Below are 21,952 nucleotides of genomic sequence, written 5' to 3'. Positions count from 1 at the left end.
ATGATAGAACCATGTGCAGATGATAGGGCTGGTATTCTGCTGGGCCATGCAGAAAGCTTATGGCATGCAAATTTTATGAGCAGAAACTTGTAGCTAATTTTGGGGGTGGGGAGGGGAAGAGCGTGCTGGACACGTGCACTTATACATAACCTTTGTGTGCATCGTCTTGTGTGTCCAAACAGTGTCAGTGCACATTGGTACTTGTTCTTCTGCACTTAAAATGAGCCTCACAAACTGCATGTAAAATTTGTGAGGCTCATTTAGGTGCGGAACGGGTGCCGATGTGTTTCGGTTTTTGTTTAGACATGTGCACAAGCAGCTGCTCTTACGGTGAAACCTTTGTGCACGTGTCCAGCATGCTCTAGGAAAACTTTTCCGCCAAGATATTTCACCAAGATGCCAGTGGTCTGCATATGGAACAAAAGTCAATTTATGATGGTGGTACTACTCGGTTTAAGACCACACCTACAGAAGTGGGCAGAGCCTCTGGACAAGGTAGACACAATTCCCTGAAGCTCCGTACATCCTCTTGCCCAGTAGAACATTTAAAATTGGCGATTTTTGCCTTTGCGGTCTGATGTCAGCCACATTGAGCCTGCCAGTGGGTGGGAAAATGTGGGGTATGAATGTTTTATAAATAAACTAGCCATTAAGTCTGTAAAAACGGGCGAGATTTCCAGCTACCCTCCTCCCCACCGCTCCCGCCTCCCTCCGTGCCGGGGCCCCCTGCACTGACCTGACAGCGCCTCTCACCTCCGTGTGAAAGCGCTGCAGGCAGCAGCAGATCGCTCTGCTGCTGCCTGCAGCGCTTCCACACGGAGGTGAGGCGCTGTCAGGTCAGTGCAGGGGGCCCGATGCGGAGGAGGGTGGGAGCAGCGGCGGGGATGGGGGGGGAGGGTGGAGGTTGGTGCTCGCGTTGTTCGTTTCCAGGCGGCAGCGCCCGACAGTGACTCCAACTCCGTTTCCCTCTCTGTTCCGCCCTCTGACGTCATCACGGCTTGACGCGAGGGCGGGACAGAGAGGGAAGTCTCTACTGCGCATTTGCAGGTGAGTCAGGTCACTTGCCGTTTATATGTTTGATAAACTAATGTAGCATTTCAGGAGCCACAACTTAGGTTGCTACAGAGCTTAGCCCTGAAGAAAAGGGAGTTCATGAATCGGTGGAATGGCAGGTTGTGAGAAGTGTAAGACAGATGGTTGTGTCTAGTCTTGCTGTATACTCTTGTTATGAAATACCCCAGGTTAAACAATTTTGACACAGGCCTTGACAGAAAGTGGAACAGATGGGCAGGGATCGAGATAGAATGGACTGTCACCAAGGGATATTAAGGCATTTGGAAACGGGGTAAATGCTCAGAGTAAAGAACGTTTGTTTATACTGCTTTGTTCTTGGTCAGGAAAGTTTGTTTTGGACTCGGGAGGACAGCTCTTCCCATGGCTATTGAAACTTTTAATGTACGAAGCAGCTTCCTATTAGATGCAAACTATAAGGCTAACACCAAGGCAGAATGTTTAGCATGGTCAGCTCTGGCAACACTTGAGAAGGAAACACCCAGTGGGGAGCCCGAGGCCCAAGGATCAAAAGAGATGTGGGATTGTGGGGGAGGTGGATTAAATGGAGGGAATGAGTAGGTTATGAGGGGAAGGGAATAAGGATGAGTGTGTAGGTATGAAGAGAGGGTACTAAAAGAGAAAATTGGAACAAGGGACATCAGGTTTGTGTAAATGGTTGCCTGAGAAGAGACAAACTGTGTAAGTACATAAGTAATGCCACACTGGGAAAGACCAAGGGTCCATCGAGCCCAGCATCCTGTCCATGACAGCGGCCAATCCAGGCCAAGGGCACCTGGCGAGCTTCCCAAACGTACAAACATTCTATACATGTTCCTGGAATTGTGGATTTTTCCCAAGTCCATTTAGTAGTGGTTTATAGACTTGTCCTTTAGGAAACCGTCTAACCCCTTTTTAAACTCTGCTAAGCTAACCGCCTTTACCACGTTCTCTGGCAACGAATTCCAGAGTTTGTGTTGGAGTGAAATATTTTCTCCGATTTGTTTTAAATTTACTACACTATAGTTTCATCGCATGCCCCCTAGTCCTAGTATTTTTGGAAAGCGTGAACAGACGCTTCACATCCACCTGTTCCATTCCACTCATTATTTTATATACCTCTATCATGTCTCCCCTCGGCCGTCTCTTCTCCAAGCTGAAAAGCCCTAGCCTCCTCAGTCTTAAGGTATGCAACGGACTGCCCTTGTTCTTGCTCACAAATGCATGTTCTGAGTCTTTTTTCCTAAGGTGAGGGAATTAAAATCGCACCTGCTAGACTTTTCCCTTGACATTCACGCTCTACAGCTATGGTGCCCCAGGAGTGGAGTTTACAGGCCTTCATAAAGAGACTGCAACTGTTACGCAGATGCACTTTTTACCTGGACAGGTACGTTTTCCCCTTTCATTGAGTCTGCATACTTTGACTACAGGGAGACATGTTGGGAGAGTTAATATTACATCCTTGTTTTGGTTTTTCCTCTAGGGTCGGCTTCTGTCTTTGCTTGATGACAACACCCTTCACCTGTGGGAGATCTACCAGAAGAATGGCTGCTCCCACTTGGAAGAGACTCGTAACTTCACCCTCCCAGGCCGACCAGGGTTCGAGAGCACCAAGTACTTAAAGCTGTTTCTCTTCTCTCACGCCTGTCGTGCTGGCTTTTGACCTGTCAATATTAAAAGTGAAACTTCTGGTCTTATTCTCTTCCCTCAACTAATCCAGTGTATTGCCAAAGCCGAAGAGACATTTGGCACTACATATCTGACTGTTTGTTTTTTAACAGTACCATATTTGCTGAGGTATCATGGCCTGAATGAGGATCTTGATTTGAATTAGGCTCTAAACCTGCTACCTCACCATTTGTCTGAAGGAGCAGCTCCTCTAGCAGAGCTACCAGGAGACTCAACTAAACTTCCCCGTAGTACTTTGCCCTGTCAGTTATGTATAAAAGCAGACGCCAGCTGTCTAGGATAGTATGGCTTTGTGCATACCACTGGTGGCACTGAATTTGGGGGTGAGAAGCGTGCACGGCTGTGGGAGAAGGTTTGTCTTCTGTAGGAGGAAGCCTTCAGAGACGCTCTTGGATATCCGCCTTAGAGTGCTGGGACTGGGGAGGAAGTAAGAGGGCAAACCTTTGCAGACGGACTGATGGGGGAGGACAGGCTGGGCAGAAGCAACTTTTTCAGACATTTATTTATTTATTGCATTTGTATCCCACATTTTCCCACCTCTTTGTGGGCTCAGTGTGGCTTATGGAGATGGAACAGGTTCCTTGGCTGAATTTCACTGGGTATTAGCAGTGACCGGACATGGTCATTTAACCAAGGCTGTGTTTTTATACACAGGTTTTGTTTTGAATTTAGTACCTCAATTACCTCTACTTAAACTGAATGTCTGTCTGTTGTTCAGCTGAAGCTGTTACCTTTCATTTTGATAGTAGAAGTGTAGGAAGATAAGTCAATAAGATTTCACTTTTTTTGTGTGTTCACAGGAACCGTCTAGAGCAAGGGTGTTACTCATTTCAGTATCAAGCCACAATAGTTTAAAAAAAAACCTGGGCTGGGAGAGGGGGGTAGGGAGAGAAGATACTGAGAAACTGCAGAATGAATGCATTTTTGGAAAATATGTATAAATGGAGCCAATGTCTTACATTATGCCAGTATATTTATACTAGTGGAAGATAAGTTGTACAGTAGGATTTTGAATAGACTGAAGGGGTGATATGGTCAATGGGAGACCCTGAGGAGCAGGTATCAGGAGGCGATGAAGGTGGATAAGGGTTTTGATTGTGTTCAGAAAGCAAGGGACACGTTTTGGTGATCTTTGAGAAAAAGAAATGACAGGTTAGATGTTGAAGAGATAGGGAGAGTGGTGGTGGTGGTGGTAACTACTCAGAAATGGAGAATGGGAGAAGAAACTCGGTCCTGTCCATATTCAGTTTCAGATGGTGGTGGGATGTCCAGGAGGCAGTCGGACAAGCAAGTTGAGACTTGGGGGCTTGGATTCCTGGTGAAATTTCTGATGTAAAGGTAAGTATAGATCATTACCATAAATATGGTACTGAAAACCATGGGAGATCAAAAGGACTAAGGGAATAAATGTAGAGACAAGACCTAAGAGGTATACTGCTAGTGAAATAGCCCTGGAGGAGGAACCACCAGACCATACACTAGTTCCATTTTGGTATGGTAGGAAAAGTGTGATGGGAGAGAAGAAAACCCAAGACGGAGCCCCAAAATCCAAGTGAGGACAGCATATTGAGTTGTAGGTTGTGATCAGCAGTGTCAAAAGTGGCAGATAAGTCAAGAAGGAAGAGGATTGAGTTAAAGGGCTTTACAGGTCACTGATGACTCTGGCGAGGGCTGTTCTGTAGAAGGTTCCAGTCAGGTTGGAATAGATTGAGAGTAGCTTGAGATGAGAAAGTTGAGGGCAGCAATGACAGCACATTATAGCTTGGAGATGGGATAAGCTGGAAGGGCGTGTGGGGTCAGAATGAAGGGTTTGAGGAGTGCTGTAATTTCAGCATGTTTTGAAGGCATCAGGAACAGTTGCAGTGGAAAGTGATAGGGTGAGGATATGATAGGAGGGAGATGAGTGAGAATGGGATCAGAGGAACAACTAGTGTTTGAGGAGAGAGTCACCTCTTCTCTTGGGGGGGGGGGGAAGGAAAGCGTGGTAGAGTTGGAAGATGTGAGAATGAAGGGTTGAAGTGGCTTGGTGGTGAACTCAATACAACCTTGTGGACCTTGTCATAGACGTACTCTGCCATCGTCTGGGCAGAAAATAGAGGGTTTGAAGTTGTAGGCAGTGTGGGAGAGAGATGGCAAGGACTGGAGGTAGATGTCCAAATAGAGTACTCATTTTGAGTGCAAAAGCAGACTGGAAGGAGGCCGGCAAGAATCTATACGAAGCTAGTATGAGATTTTAGCCATTTGGCACTCTAAAGAGCAGACCTAAGAATGTAGGTAGCAGATTCTGGAAGTCAGCCAAGGTATATCTGAGAAGGGGTGCCTCATTGATATAACATATTGGATGAGAAGAGGTTTTCCTCCCTTTGGCCACAGATGTGCTCCATTTCTGGTATTCAGAACTAACATCAGTCCCCTTTTGGAGCTCAAAAGTGTCTGCCTTGTGAATAGCTGGTAGATATGGGTCTGTTTAGCCTCTTCTCCAAATGAAGGGGATACCTAATGAGTAAACTGATCTAAAGAGCTCCTCGTTCCAGAAAACCTAGTTGTTCCTCACCCCTGAGAACAGTGCAGTTCTGCCCAAGAGGTTTTCCAGCTTCTGACCCATCTCCCTGTCTCCTGTGTGCTGACAGAAGAGACACCTACCTGCCTTAGAAGTCGGTTGTAGGCAGCACATGCAATCCCTAGGTCCCTTTTTTGAGTCCAAAGGTAGCTGTAACTGCTTCATTGTCTGTCACGTCCAAGGAACTGGTGTTCAGACATGAGCTTCTGAAGGAAATGTTTGGAGACTGATTTGGCTCTGTAAACTGATGCCGAGTGCCAGTCTTTGTGTAAGGACATAAAGGCCATGCATATGGATAGTATGATATGTAAATGGTTTTACTGTAGTTTAGGGTAAGCCACCTTGAGGAAGCCAACAAAAGGAGATCACATAAAATACTGGGCCAGATGAATGGCTCAAATTTGTCCCAACAGTGGTCAGTCTGGGTCACTAAGAATCTGGCAAGTTTTAATGGGACTGTCCTTTGTCATCTTACTTCTGGGATCAAGTATCAATCTTCATTTGTTTACCTGACTACTAATTAATGGACTTGGCCTCCAGAAACTTTTTTAACCCACCTATACCAATTTAACGAATACTTGCAATAAATTCTAGTTCAGTTGTGTCTAGACTGGGGGGGGGGGGGGGGGGGAGACTTTTAATCTATCAATTTCTTTGCACTTCAGCTTAGTTGGATCCAGGACTGGGGTCTGGTGCCACAAGTCTTTGAAACTTTGGTTTCAAGCTTCAAGTTTATTGAAAATGTACTATCCTGCCAAACAGAAGTGTGTGGTTTTTTTTTTTTTTAATATATTCCAGTCCCACCCCCAATAAACGTCTGGTCATTGTCGTGATATGTACTAGGGCACCTGGAGAGGAATGATGCAGTCATGGTCATCATTTAAGGGACATGCCTAGTGGCCAGATTGAGGCCTATGATCTCCCTGCTCTTTCCCTGGGAGCTAAAAGCTTGACTTGACTTGGATTGGACCAAGGACCTCTGTTCATGGCTGTGATTTATCACCAGGCCAGCTCTTATATAATTTTCATGACACCCCCTGGCCTTGATACTATTTTTTGAAAAGGTAAATAACTTTTTTTTTTTCCCACTCATGATCTCATTAGATGAGGGTAAGGGGATAAGACATAAGACCTCTACCCAGCTTAGGGCTTCAAATTGGAATCCAGAGGATGCTACACTGCAGGACTGCTGACCTGTAAACATCATTCAGACTTCAGATGAAGTACCAACTGAATGTAGCACTGACTTGATTCTGCATTGCTGGACATCTCCTACCTCTTGAACAGGTGTGGCAGTACCTGACTCCTTCCTCTGGGCTCCCCAGGTGTCATCTCCCTCTTCATTTGAGATTGCAACATGCTGTTACACTCAAGCCAAGCAAAAGGTTTACAGGCTGCAAGCGTGAGAGGAAAGAGGGGCTAGAAAGGATTTTGTGTTCACAGGGGCTTTCATGGGGTGAGCACCAGTGGTCTTGAATGGACTTGGAGCAGTTATTGTGGTGTTGGGCACTGGTGATTGGTTTTTGTGTGGCTTTGCTTCCATATTCTGACTTGAACCTCTAAAATCTGTTTTGTGTTCACTCAGAGACTCTTTACTTTTCAGGCTGGTGCTTGAGATCTCCTTTTATATTTGAAAGGTATTAATCCGCAAATGAACCTTTTCCGGAGATGGGAAGGCGGTAGAATGAGAGGACATGAAATGAGATGAGATTGAAGGAGGGCAGACTCAAGAAAAATGTCGGGAAGTATTTTTTTCACGGAGAGAGTGGTGGATGCTTGGAATGCCCTCCCGTGGGAGGTGGTGGAGAGGAAAACTGTAACGGAATTCAAACGTGCGTGGGATAAACATAAAGGAATCCTGCTGAGAAGGAAGGGATCCCCAGAAGCTTAGCTGGTGGTGGGAGGCAGGGCTGGTGGTTGGGAGGTGGGGATAGTGCTGGGCAGACTTATACGGTCTGTGCCGGGGCTGGTGGGTGGGAGGCAGGGATAGTGCTGGGCAGCTTATACGGTCTGTGCCGGGGCTGGTGGGTGGGAGGCAGGGATAGTGCTGGGCAGACTTATACGCTCTGTGCCCTGAAAAAGACAGGTACAAATCAAGATAAACTCACATGTGCCATGTTTTGTGTATACCTTATCTTGTTGGGCAGACTGGGTGGACCGTGCAGGTCTCTTTCTGCCATCATCTACTATGTTACTATGTTGTTGAAAGCTCTTAAGACCAGCTACTATTGCTTGAGAGATCATAGCAAAGCTAAGTAGCGGTTGGTACCGTCACTTCAGCCCAAGTACCTGAACAATTCTGAAATGAGTCACGTGCACTTTTTGATTCTCTAGCTTTCTTGTATGCGCTTAAGCATTGGGAGACCTGTCTGAGCAGGTAAATTTCTTGCAAAATGTGCTAAATGTTCTGATCGTGTAGCTAAGCTCTACTGGACTAGACAAAGCCGGAACAGCGGGTCTATTTCATAGTCGCCAAAACAGGAAGCTGTGTGTGGAGTTTTTCCTTTTGTCTAAATTTTATCCAAAAAAATTTTTTTTTTCCACATGGATTTCGTATTGTGAAACATTTTATGATCTGTGGGGGATGGCAGTGAAATTAGGGGTTTAAGGTCAGATACATACACAAAAGAGACCTATGGATTCTACTACTACTACTACTTATTTTTTTACGCAGTGCTGTACACTGGAACATGAAGAGACAGTCCCTGCTCGACAGAGCTTACAATCTAATTAGGACAGACAAGCAGGACAAACAAGAGATAAGGGAATATTAAAGTGAGGATGATAAAATAAGGGTTAGGAGTTAAAAGCAGCATCAAAAAGGTGGGCTTTTAGCTTAGATTTGAAGACGGCCAGAGATGGAGCTTGACGTACCGGCTCAGGAAGTCTGTTCCAGGCATATGGTGCAGCACGATAGAAGGAATGGAGTCTGGAGTTAGCGGTGGAGGAGAAGGGTGCAGATAAGAGAGATTTACCCAGTGAATGGAGTTCCCGGGGAGGAATGTAGGGAGAGATGAGAGTGGAGAGATACTGAGGAGCTGCAGAGTGAATGCACTTGTAAGTCAATATGAGGAGTTTGAACTGTATGTGGAAATGGATAGGAAGCCAGTGAAGTGACTTGAGGAGAGGGCTAATATGAGCATAACGACCCTGGCAGAATATTAGTCGTGCAGCAGAATTTTGAACAGATTGAAGAGGAGAGAGATGGCTAAGTGGGAGACCTGTGAGAAGCAAGTTTCAATAGTCTAAGCAAGAGGTGATAAGTGTGAATGAGGGTTCTGGTAGTGTGCTCAATAAAGATAGGGTGAATTTTGGTGATATGGAGAAAGAAACGGCAGGTTTTAGCAGTCTGCTGAATATGTGCAGAGAAGGAGAGGGAGGAGTCAAAGATGACGCCAAGGTTACGAACTGATGAGAGTGTTATCCACAGAAATAGAGAATGGGGGAGGAGGAGAGGTTGGTTTAGGTGGAAAGATAAGAAGCTCAGTCTTGGCTATATTTAGTTTGATGATGGTGAGACATACAGGCAGGCTGATACCTTGGCCTGGATTCCTGCTGAGATTTCTGATGTGGAGAGGTAGATCTGGGAGGAGTCAGTGTAAAGATGATACTGAAAACCATGGGATGAGATCAGAGTACCAAGGGAAGAAGTATAGATGGAGAAAAGAAGAGGTCCCAGGACAGGTCCCTGAGGTACAACAACTGACACTGGGATAGAAGTAGAGGAGGATCCACCAGAGTATACACTAAAAGTACGCTGGGAGAGATAAGTGTGACCAGTCTCCTAAACATAATATGGTCAGGATTCTCTTAGCAGACCACATGTGTGACCACTGTGTGCATATCACATTTTTAGAGCAGCTTAGTCTGTAAACGGGAAAACCAGTCTCCTAAACATAATGTGGTCAGAAAAATAACTTGGAATGTAGCAATTTCTCTCGGGCATGTGCTGCTAGTCGCGTCTAATTATATGGTTGTGTTCACGGGATCTTCTCCTGCAGACAGACGCCCGAAGTTTAAGGTTAGACTGGACCCAGACCTTTTCCAGCTCTACCATGAAATTAGCTCTCCTAGCTTAACCCTGGTATGCTATATTAATGCGGAAATATCTGGCAAGTCATTGTGAAATGTCACCCTTCCTTTCGGTGTCTGAACCACCATTGGCTCAGGTACTGACAAAGGGTGATTAAAAAAAAAATTGTCACTTGTCAGGTACCCCTCCCTCCCCAACTTAAGAAAAAAAAATCATTGGTGTCGAGTGGGGACTCCCAGGCCCCCTCCCACCTCTAAATGAGACAGGAGCCAAGTGGGTATTATTCCTGCCTCATTTAAAGGAACAGGGTCTGGGAGAGTTAGATGGGGGTGGGGAGGTTTTCTACCAGACACCAGGGACTTTATTTTTTTCAAATCCTGAAGTTAGGTTTGGGGGGGGGGGGGGGGTGCCACTAGACACTAGGAAATTCTTTTTTTTTTTGTGTGTGGGGGGAGGGCTGCCATTAAATACCAGGGAATGGAGGTGTGTGTGTTTTTTTTTAGTTGGGGGAAAGAGTTAATAGGGGTTACCCTATACCCCAAGTGGTGGGGAGGGGTCCCCTAGGTAACAGGGCAATTCTAAAAGCCAGGGTGGGGGCAGCAAACAGCCAAGACCTGTCGCTTCTTCCTCTTTAACATCAACAAAATTCGCCCCTTCCTCTCTGAGCACACCACCTGAACTCTCATCCATGCTCTCATTACCTCTCGCTTTGACTACTGCAACCTACTCCTCACTGGCCTCCCACTTAACCACCTATCCCCCCTTCAATCCGTTCAGAACTCTGCTGCACGTCTTATATACCGCCAAAACCGGTATACTCATATCACCCCTCTCCTCAGGTCACTTCACTGGCTCCCGATCAGATACCGCATTCAGTTCAAGCTTCTACTTCTTACCTACAAATACACTCGTTCTGCAGCCCCTCACTACCTCTCTACCCTCATCTCCCCTTACGTTCCCACCCGTAACCTCCGCTCACAGGACAAATCCCTCCTCTCAGTACCCTTCTCCACCACCGCCAATTCCAGACTCCGCCCATTCTGCCTCGCCTCACCCTATGCCTGGAATAGACTTCCTGAGCCCCTGCGCCAAGCCCCCTCCCTACCCATCTTCAAAGCCTTACTCAAAGCCCACCTCTTCAATGTTGCTTTCGACACCTAACCTCTATACCTTCAAGTAACCTAGACTACCCCAATTTAATGACCCCTACTTAACTAACTGTACATTTGTCCTTTAGATTGTAAGCTCATTGAGCAGGGACTGTCTCTCTATGTTAAATTGTACAGCGCTGCGTAACCCTAGTAGCGCTTTAGAAATGTTAAATAGTAGTAGGGTTGAAAGGGAGGGATCAGGCTGCTGCTGACTACAGGGCAGCTTAATTTTTTTTTTTTTTTTTTTTTTAAATGTTGCTTTTCCAGTCAGTGCCTGAGTTAAACAAGACTGAGGCACTGACAGGAAGGCTGACATTTTAGCAGTGAGCTGCTAATTACTGCTGTAATTTTTTTTTTTTTTTTTTAACATGGTAGTAATTTGTATGCTCATTGCTTTATAGCACGCTGCAAGGCTGGAATTAACTGTGGCAAGTGAAAAAAATGGTTAGTTCCATTACTAGTAACGTATAATATAGCAGCTGACCCCGCAGATAACAACTTGTATGGTCCATCCAGTCTGCCCATCAAACTTGTAGCCTAAGGTATGATGTGATACTAAATATGTACGTTTGATCTTGATTTGTCTTTGCCCTTCTCAGGGCAGAGACTGTAGAAATCTTCCCAGCACTTGCTTTATTATCCAGCTACTGAAGTTGTCATCGAAATGCCACTCCAGCCCATCAAATCTCTTTAGCCACGATCAGAGCACAGACCGTACAAATCTGCCCAGCACTGGCTTTGCTTCTTAGTTACCAGTGTTTCTAATCGCTGTAAAGCTTGTTTGGGTTCCATGTCTTCCATACAGGATTCCTTTTGTGTTTATCCCACACATTTTTAATTCTGTCACCGTCTTTCATCTCCACCTCCTTCGAGAGACATTCAAGTCATCTACCACCCTTCCCATGAAAAAGTATCTCTTGAATGTTCCTGTCAGGCCCCCCCCCCCCCCCCCCCGCAACCTCAATTTGTCCTCTAGTTCTACCACCTTCCCTCCTGTGGAAAAGGATTACCTATGTATGAATACCTTTCAAATATTTTGAATACCTATCCTATCGCCCCTGTCTCTCCTTTCCTCCAGGGTATACATCTTCAGGTCATAGTCTCTCCTCCTCATACGTCTTGTGGAAATGGGTAGATGGTGGGGTTCACCAGGGGTCTGTGATTGGCTCAGGGACTTCCAGGTGTCTCAGCCGAGTGAAGCAGTGCCAAAAAAGACGTTTTTATTATTGGGGGGGGGGGGGGGGGGGGGGGAAATGACGGCCATAATGGACGTGTTTTTTTTTTTTGGATGGGCGTCCTCAACTACACTGTCCTCTGGATCGAGCCGCATCGGAGGGGGTGAGCAGCACGGCGCCTTCGGGCAGCACAGGGAGGCGTATTTGGCATGCGCAGAGCAGCCAGCATAACGCTTGGCTGCTCTGCGCATGCTCAACTGGCCGACTGTTTAATGATGGAATAGAGAATGCAAGTGAGCTACAACGAGCAGCTCATTTGCATGCCTGTTCCTTACCGATTCGCTAAGGGAATTGGTAAGGGAAGGGCTCTAACGATTGTTTAGTGCATCTGGCCCTGAGCTCAGAAGGGCGCACAAGGCACGCTTTGCAAACATGATTTCAAGCAAGCTTCTTCAGGCGCGCATGTTAAAAGGCTTTTGTCTTGTAAGACTTCATAGCATAACTGCATTTCTGATCACTGATTTGTAGACCTTCTTATCCTTGTCTTCATCTATCTTGGCAGCTCCCCTCCCAGTGTGATGCGTGTGACAGTGATCCTATTGCTGTCTTCATGTGAGGTTGCTTGCCTTGGTACTGAAGGAGGAAGCACATACTTCCTGGAGCTTCCTAGCCTAAAGCTGCTGGAGAAGAAAACTCTTCTGCAGGATGAGATCATGCGGAGGTGAGTCAGGCTGGAAGCTTGGGTCATCTGCAGGGGACTGAGGCCAGTACTGGAGATGTGGTAGGACCAGTTTGGAAAGTAAACAGATCTGATGTTCTGTGAAATAGTTCCTGGGAAATGAGTTGTTGTCCGTGTGTCCGTATCTCCATCTTGAGTGATTTTCTTTATAAAGATTATCAATAGAAATCAAACAAAATAAAACATGGAAAAGAAAATAAGATGATACCTTTTTTATTGGACATAACTTAATACATTTCTTGATTAGCTTTCGAAGGTTGCCCTTCTTCCTCAGATCGGAAATAAGCAAATGTGCTAGCTGACAGTGTATATAAGTGAAAACATTCAAGCATTACTATGACAGTCTGACAGGATGGGAGGAGGGGGTGGGTAGGAAGTATGCATGGGGACATCAAAGCATATCATTGATATTCTAACAGGATGGGTGTGGATAGGTGAGGGGTGGGGTGATCAACAGAGAAATACAGCTTTATGGTTTATAATGGGCTAGGAACCCCAGATCCTTGTTAAGTCCTTTCTGTTGGGTGTTAAAATATTCAATCTTTATAAAGATTAAATCCTAACAAAATCACACAGACCCTCCCTGCAGTCCTTAATTTCCAAATGTAGAGGCATAAAGAGTCCCAAGTCCTGCTAAACATTTTTCTCCTTTGTTAAACAGTTTACTAGTAGGTTTGAGTTTAATTCACTGACTTTGCAAACATGTGCTTGGGTGAATTGCATTCAGGTATAGTAAATTTTCTTGCTTAACAGGGCTTAGAATCTGTTAATTCTCCGTTGCTTCAAGACTCAGGTTTAAATCTTGGCTGTGCTTGTTTTTTTGCTCCTTTTTAAAATCACTAAGCAGCAGCTCCTGCAGGAAATAAAAGAATGAAGATAAGTCCCAACTCCCTTATCCTCTGTCCTGGCTCAAAACAGCCTATACAGATTTTTAGAAGGGGGTGATTATTATTTATATTTTTGTAATGGACCAGTGGTCAGGTTATACAAAGGTTTTGTACCTCACTACTCAGGTGAATTTCAGTAAGTTGATAGGTTAATACTTCCCTAGCCCTTATAGGGCTTATTGTATTTTCTTTGTATTTTATAATTATGTTGGTTTTTTTTTTGGGGGGGGGGAGGGGGGGGAGGTGTTGCATTTCATAATCTCATCTTGTTAAAGTTGACTTCAGCTTTTTGCCTTATAAACACTGGCAAATAAGTTAGATAAATCCCAGAAGTAAATATTAAAAATTAATGAGCAGAACTTATAACCTGCATTTTCTGTCCTTATTACTTAACTCCACTATGTGCTGTTAGGAGAAAGCAAACTGAAATATGACCCGTAAGCTTGTGGTATCTAAATTTATTGCAAGGTTTGCAGTCCAAGCTAAACTGTAAGCATGCATTGCTTTTTGGGCACAAGTCAGAAATGGAACTGCTTGCAGAGGTTTCCACCACCACCAATATGATCGTGCCTACAGGAAAGGTGGTATATCAAATCCATTATTTTTATTTATTTTTGTTACATTTGTACCCCGCGCTTTCCCACTCATGGCAGGCTCAATGAGGCAGGCAATGGAGGGTTAAGTGACTTGCCCAGAGTCACAAGGAGCTGCCTGTGCCAGGAATCGAACTCAGTTCCTCAGGACCAAAGTCCACCACCCTAACCACTAGGCCACTCCTCCACTGTTGCTACTATTTGAGATTCTACATGGAATGTTGCTATTCCACTAGCAACATTCCATGTAGAAGTCAGCCCTTGCAGATCACCAATGTGGCCGCGCAGGCTTCTGCTTCTGTGAGTCTGACGTCCTGCACGTACGTGCAGGACGTCAGACTCACAGAAACAGAAGCCTGCGCAGCCTTCTACGTGGAATGTTGCTAGTGGAATAGCAACATTCCATGTAGAATCTCCAATAGTAGCAGCATTCCATGTAGAATCTCCAATAGTAGCAGCATTCCATGTAGAATCTCCAATAGTATCTATTTTATTTTTGTTACATTTGTACCCTGCGCTTTCCCACTCATGGCAGGCTCAATGCGGCTTACATGGGGCAATGGAGGGTTAAGTGACTTGCCCAGAGTCACAAGGAGCTGCCTGTGCCTGAAGTGGGAATCGAACTCAGTTCCTCAGTTCCCCAGGACCAAAGTCCACCACCCTAACAACTAGGCCACTCCTCCATTACCCTGCCCGCCTCCCCCCCCCCCCCCCCCCCCAGAACTGTCTTAGTCATGAAGTACTGCCCCTATAAATTCCAACTTCTGATTAGGGATGACTTGTTTTATCTGATCTTTATCAGGAATCCCCACTTCTGACAGAACTTTAATTTGTTCTGCTCTGGAAGATGATTTTCAGTATACGCCCCTTAATCTTCTAGGCATAGGCGGTCGGTGGCCCAACTGTTTGGGGAGGCTAAAGGGGGTGGGGTTAGGGGTGGGGCCAGGGGTGGAGCTTAAATCCATAATTGTCTGATAACACACAGAAAAAATAAATAAAAAGTCACAATTAATACCTTTTATTAAATTTAGATTTTAGCTATGTATAATATGTCAAAGAATAAAGTGGTTGCTCAAAGCATATTCTAAGCACAATCGCTCAACTGCAAAACACTATGCACAACTTTGTGCAAAAACACACTCAGTACCTTACTGTACCATAAATATTACACTGGGCAGAACCTAATACACCAATATACCACCCATACGGAAAATGCAGACCGTCAACAATATGAAACAAGGGATCATATCATCACAATTCTCATGTAGAGCCACAAAACACCCTAATTCATGTTTAATGTGGGATAAAATGCCATAAATATTTAAATAAATATAAACTTTTAATGTTGAGCACCTGATTCTCAAAGTGAACATATTCCAAACACTATAATGAAAATAAAATAATCTACCTTTGCTGTTTGGTGACTTTTTTTCTGATCATGCTGGCCAAGTATCCGATTCTATCTGTCCTCTTAACTCCGTTTCCAGGGCTTACTTTTCGCCTTTCTTCTTCATTTCTTGTCCTACATCCTAAGTAAAAGCTGGGTCCTCTGCAGACTTGACTGTCCAGTGGATCCAGCTTCTGCCTATTTTCTCCATCGATGTGCAGGTTTTCTCCCTTTTCCCTCATCTCCTTCCTCTTTCTTCCCTCCCCTCCATCCATAACCAGCATTTTTTTCTCTCTCCCTTCCCCTCCATCCATGTGCATCTCCTTTCTCTGTCTTCCCTCCTCTCCATGCATGTCCAGAATTTCTCCCCTTCATTCATGTGCATTTCTTTCCTGTCTTCCCTTCCCTCCATCCATGTCCAGCAACCCTCCTCTCCCCTCTAGCCACCCACCCATGTCCAGCAACTCTACTCTCCCCTCCATCCACCTATGTACAGCAAATCTCCTCTCCCCTGACCAACCCTCCTCTCTCCCCTGCCAGTCCCTCTATCCACCCATTCCAGCAACCCTCCTCTTTCCCCTGCCATCCCCTCTATCCACCCATTCCCTCCCTTTCCGTTAAAAACTATCTGCCCCCGCCCCCCGTGCCATCTTTAATTTACCTCCGCTCCGTCCCCAACGTCGGCCGCATCATTTGAAAGCCTGCCCTGCTGCCCGCTCTATTCTCCCCTCGGCTCGCTCCCTTCGTGACGTGATTCGTTCTGCAGACAGAGTCCCGCCTTCTGACATCATTTCCTCGAGGGCGGGACTCTGCAGAACGAATCACGTCGCGAAGGGAGCGAGCCGAGGGGAGAATAGAGCGGGCAGCAGGGCGGGCTTTCAAATGATGCGGCCGACGCTGGGGACGGAGCGGAGGTAAATTAAAGATGGCACGGGGGGGGGGCAGATAGTTTTTAACGGAAAGGGAGGGAAGGGGACACGGCGCCACTCGCCCGCCCAACCCCCCGACGCCTAAACCTTTCCTGCCGCGGCTGGGGAGGCTTAGCCTCCCCAAGCCTCTTATACCGGGCGCCTATGCTTCTAGGTATGGGAACACAAAAATCTCTGCAAAGATGTACTTCAAATGCTACTACATGCTTTGTGAACACTCTGGGTGCTGAAAGGCCTAAATGCAGTACCTCTTGTAACCGATAATGCTTTCTTAAATGTTAAATGCAAAACTGGTGCTCTCTTGGCTATATGGGAATATGAAAAGTGGCGTCCTTTTAGGTCAGTGTTTTCCCAAGTCAGTCCTGGACTACCCCCTTGACAGGTTTTCAGGATATCCGCAACGAATATGTATGAAAGGTTTGCATTTAATGGAAGTAGTGCATGTAAATCAAATTCATGAATATTCATTGTGGTGGGTATCCGGAAAACCTGACTGGCTAGGGAGTACTCAAGACGTACTTGGAAAACACTGCTTTTAGGTCAAGGGAGATTAGCCAGCTGTTTCTGCAAGAAGGGTAAGATGAGGCCAAAGAATTCATTCTGAATCATTTTAGTCAACCATCAAAGGTATAAAATTGGGTTTACCTTTCCCCAACTCTGGGATTAGGAAGCTTTTGGAATAAAACACCTGAATTGTGCTCCTTTTCTTGAATGTCCTCTTATAATTTACCATGGGGGAGGTACTTGGGTACTGATATGCTGTTGTAGAATTGTGTGCTAACAATTTGCAAAGAACTAACTTTTTGTATCCAAGTTGACGTAAGCATAACCTGTAGCCGGGTTTTTTTTATGCTTAAAATCCATTCGTCTGTTTAGAAGCTGCACTGCCAGTCTTTGGTATTTTAAAGAAATTGTGTGCTGAGCTGCCAGGCCCAGTACGCTACGCCACACTTATATCTTGCCTCTTCAACAGTGTCCCAGATGATTACAGATGTGGCAAGGCTCTTGGTCCAGTAGAGTCTTTGCAGGAGCATCCACGGGCTTCATCCAAGATTCTAATTGGTTACAGCAGGGGCCTCTTGGTTATATGGAACCAAAGCACAAGATGTGTGGAACACCTTTTTCTTGGCAAACAAGTAAGCTGAATGTCTTCCAGAACCACATAAACAAGTGGTTAAGGTTAAGTGGTAAAACCTGCCGTCTTACACAACTTGGAGTATTTTATTTGAGATTTCCTTGCAAATGCATCATTCGATTAAATTCATTTAAATGTTTTCATGGACCCTTCACATTTGTCATCATTTATAGCTTAAAAAAAGAACTGAAGGAGTTTAATATTTAATTTACTGACCAACTAGGTGCTGATTAACCTTTGTAACCTTTTTTTCCTTGAATCTTCCTGTAATTAACATCATGGATCCCAAAATTTGTGGACTTGAGTGTTGGAAATTAAGCTTATTATAATGTTTCCTTTTTTTTATATTTGTTGAAATATTATCACACTTTTCTGGATCAAGAGTATAACCTTGAAAATTTGTTGTAAAAATCTGAAAACAAAATAATAAAATAAAACAAGGTTAAGTGGTTGGGGGTTGTGTTTTAAAGACTGGTGCATCTGTGTGTTGGCACTCTTAATTAGCTGATGCTGCTTTGAGCATTCTGGAGACTCAAAAGAAGACTTGGCAAGATGTAGATGTGATTTTATTGCCGTCCATCACGGGCAACAGAACACCTTTTTGTTGGTGAGGGGAAGGCTGCAGGGCTAATGTCCACCTCAAATCCAAGTGCAAAACAACCACAAAAAGTGGAAAGAATTGAACAAGGAGTGGGAACTGGATTAGGCTCTTCAAGAACAGACTCTGGATGCTGGAATGGAATTAGATGTTCATTGAAGTTGATTCGACATGGAACTGTTGCCTCATGAGACTTGATGCATATACTTGATGATCACGTTTATTGTTGATGCTTTTTGTGAAAAGAGCATGAGCTGGTCTTTAGAAAGACCATTGGTGAAAAACTGAGTAGCTTTAATAAACATCTATAATTCCATTCTGGCGTCCTGAGTCAGACGTTCCTCAGTCTGTTTTTGAAGAGCCTGATCCAATTCCCACTCTGTTCCTTGATTCTATCCACCTCATCTCCACCATATCCCATTTCCTTTCCTACCGTTCTGTAGTCCAGCATCATCCTCCTATGCTGCCCCCATGGATTCAGTATCTCTCTCTCATTCCCAAACTCCCTTCCCCTATGAGGTTTTCAGCATCTTACCTCCCTTCCTTAGGGCTGCAGCGCTACAATCAGCATTCCAGAACACCCATTGCGGCCAGCAGGTGCAGGACATTGACCATGTGTTGACACATTCAATGTGCTATGCAGGCTGACCGTGATGGTTTTTTTTTTTTTTTGAATACTGAAATACATAATAAACTTCCAATATGTAGCTTCCCAGTATTCCAGAACCTGTGGGATAGTTGTGGCCATCAGCCAGCAGGTGGGAATACTGGCAACTGAGCTGAGACATCTTAGTGTCCAGTTTCTTAAAATTTTCTATCTACAGCAGGTGGGACTGGATGCCAAGAGATGTTTCAGTTCAATTTTCAGTTCTCTGTCTACAGCAGGTGGATGGATCTGGAAGAGAAAAATTGCAGCTTCCCAGGGTGAACTCCATGGTTACGGTAGTGACTAAGACACTTTGCCAGTGGAAGGGGGCATTGCCCTAAAAGACCTACAAGATGTGAACTAGGAGGCTTACTGAAACGAGCCTTTGAAGTGGCTTCTTTGGGCCTTCAGGCAACAAGTGTACAGCTCATTCAAGGCAAGAGTATGCCTGACATCGCATCAGCAGTTGGCAACACAAGATAAGTGCCATTATGCCCAGCTAGAAGTGGGGTCCGCCTACTTGGCTTTGGCTGTTGCAGCATGTCAGCAACTTTGGTTGCGGCATTAGGCAGTGGATGCTGCGTTGGTCATGTCTAGTTAAACTGCCCTTTTGGGGGAGGTGGTGTTTTGGACAAGATCTCAGTAACTTGGTGAAAGAACTGAGAGAAACTAAGCCACAGCAGTTGCCAGAGAATAAGCTGCTTTCTCTCGATTTTGAGACTGCAGATTGTACTAGCTTGGTCATCGGCAATATGGTCAGAAGCCTTCCTTTTAGGCATACCAGTCTTCCTTTTGTGTGAACAGGAAGTCCTTGGTCAGCTAGAGTGCACAGTGCCTCCAGAGCTTCACAATGATGAGAGGCCGAGTGGGAGGACATCTTGTTTTGGGAAGAGGGCCATAATCATGTCGGACCAGTGGGTTCTGGATATTTTTACAGAAGGTTACAAGTTGGGAGTGTTCTCGCTCAGATGCTCCTCTTCTTGCAGCCTCCTTGATGAAAGGGGAACCAAGGCAGTTGAGGTTCAGACCACTGTGGATTCGTTACTGGCGCTCTGGGCCATGGTTCCAGTTCCCCAAGGCGAACAGGGATAAGGCTGATACTCCATCTACTTCATTGTCCCAAAGAAAGACTGCGCCTTTCATATGTTCTAAACCAGGGCTCTCGGCCTAGTCCTTGGGACACCTAGCCAGTCAAGTTTTCAGGATACTCAATATGGATAATGAGGTTTGAATGCCCTACATCCATGGTATACAAATTTACTCATTCATATTTATGTGGGTATCCTGAAAACATGACTGGCTAGGTGTGTCCTGAGGACTGGGTTGAGAACCCATGGTCTAAAGATGGCCGTGTCACACTTTTCACATGGAGACACTAAATCACTTATAGTCATAGCCTCAGTTCAAGTGAGAATTTTTGACCACCTTCGTGATCTTACTTATACCCATATTGCTACCACATCAGATGTTTCTACGTTTTGCAGTGCCGGGCCTTCATTTCCAGTTCAGGGCTTTGCCCTTTGATCTTGCCACAACTCCATTTGCCAAGGTGATGGTGGTGGTCTTCCTTTTGGTGCCTGGGAATCAGTTCACCTGCATCTTGACTACTGGCTCATTCTTGTGTTTTCCTATTCAGACAGGAAGAAATGGACAAAGTTGTCCATATTCTGTAGTCGTTGGGTTAGATGATCAATTTTGAAAAGAGCAGACTAACTCCATTACAGATGCTGGCATGTCTGGGCGTTCTAATCAACACAGCAAAGGAGAGGATCTTCCTCACGGAATACAGGAGGTCAAAGCTGGTTCAACATCTGATCAGTCAAGGTAGGCTCAGGGTCTGGGACTACGTCCATGTTTTGGGGTCAGTGACAGCGGTGATGGAAGTGGTGCCATGGGTAATGGCTCGTATGCAGCCATTATAGGAATCTTTTCTCAGCCACTGGAATCCGGTGCCACAAAAGTATGACCTTCATATTCCTTGAACACTGGTTGCCAGACAGAGAATGCAGTAGTAGTTGTTGCCCAGGAATTTGACAGTCTGAGTTCCCTTTCCAATAACACAATGGGAGGTGGTTGACGACCGATGTCAGCAACTTGGGGTTGGGGAGCTCATTACAAGTTCCATCTGGCATAGGGCATCTGGACGGGAACAGGAATCTTGATCGATAAGTTGGCAGTCCGATGATGGAGAGGCAGCCTCTCATGATGTGGGCAGAGAAATCTCTGCTTGTTGCCTACTCACATCGCAGGGTCTTTAGATGTGGAGGTGGACTTTCTCAGTAGGTACTCCTTGGACATGGGAGAATGGGAACTCTCCAGCCAGGGGTTTCAGCTAATAGTGGACCAATGGTGTTCTCTGTTTCTGGACTTGATGGCAACAAAAAGGAATGCCAAAGTGCCAAGTTCTTCAGGCATTGGAAAGAACTGGGCTCGATGGGGATCAGTGCCCTACTGCAGCCCTGGCCGGAGACGCATCTACTTCTTCCATCCTTGGCCTATGGTAGGCCACATGTTGAAAAGGATCACATTGTACTAGGGCTGAAGAATTCTCGTAGCCCTGGATTGGCCGTAGTACACAGACCTGGTTCAACTACTGGATGGGAGTTTTCATCTTCCACAGGTACAGGGCCTACTGAAGCAAGGTCTGGTGCTGATGGAGGATCCATGCCCCTTTTGGTCTAACGGTTTGGCCGTTGAAAGGGCTTGGTTGAGATAAAATGGGAATTGATTTGGTCATTGCTACCTTGCTTCAGGCTTGGAAATGCTCTACATCCTTTGCATATGCAAGGGTGTGGAGGATATCCTGCACTCAGAATACAGCTCTTGAGCATCTCCTTTCTCTGCTCAAATCATGAGCATCTTAATTTTCCAAGCAGGTCTTCAGAAAAGATTGGCGTTGGGTTCTCTTCAAGTTGCAGCATTGTCCTGTTTCGTGGGCAGATTACAGAAGACATCTCTTGCAGCTCATCCAGATAGCATTCGATTCTTGTGGGGAGCAAACTGCTTGCAGCCTCAGTCTCATATGCAGTGTCCAGAGTGGAAGTGTACTTTAGCCTTTTAGGGTTCTTCATCCTCCTTTTGAGTCACTCTCACTCCAGAAGGTTGCCTTGAAAGATCTAAAGACAGTGTTCTTGGTGTTGGTCGCGTCTGCACATATGGTTTTGGAGTTTCTCTTGTCAGGATCCCTTTCTTTGCTTTTGGAGGTAGTTGCCCCGCTCACAGTCCCTTCCTTTCTTCCAAATGTGCTATCAGCATTTCATATCAACAAATCTGTGAAGCTTCCGTTTTTTTTCGCAGAGAAGACGATGAGACTCCGTATTCTTCCTTAAAGCTTCTCAATGTGCATAGCCCTCATTAGATATCTGGACGTCACAAATAAA

The 21,952-nt window shown here is 45.4% G+C and overlaps 1 protein-coding gene across 2 annotated transcripts in view; it reads left to right on the top strand.

Moving 5' to 3' along the window:
- The window catches only part of LLGL1 (LLGL scribble cell polarity complex component 1), a 110,526-nt gene that overhangs the window by 58,568 nt on the left and 30,006 nt on the right, over positions 1 to 21,952 (top strand). The window contains exons 3-6 of one of the 2 annotated variants that reach the window (XM_030211773.1): positions 2,356 to 2,437; positions 2,534 to 2,649; positions 12,221 to 12,379; positions 17,167 to 17,329. In XM_030211773.1, coding sequence (XP_030067633.1) covers positions 2,356 to 2,437; positions 2,534 to 2,649; positions 12,221 to 12,379; positions 17,167 to 17,329 — 520 coding nt within the window. Of the gene's footprint in view, positions 1 to 2,355; positions 2,438 to 2,533; positions 2,665 to 12,220; positions 12,380 to 17,166; positions 17,330 to 21,952 lie in introns of both variants that reach the window. The other variant, XM_030211772.1, reaches the window with a different exon arrangement.

Source organism: Microcaecilia unicolor, chromosome 8, assembly GCF_901765095.1.
Source record: "Microcaecilia unicolor chromosome 8, aMicUni1.1, whole genome shotgun sequence".
NCBI classification, from domain to species: Eukaryota; Metazoa; Chordata; class Amphibia; order Gymnophiona; family Siphonopidae; genus Microcaecilia; species Microcaecilia unicolor.
Note: the sequence above shows the minus strand (reverse complement) of the source record. Positions and strands in the feature narration are given on the sequence as shown.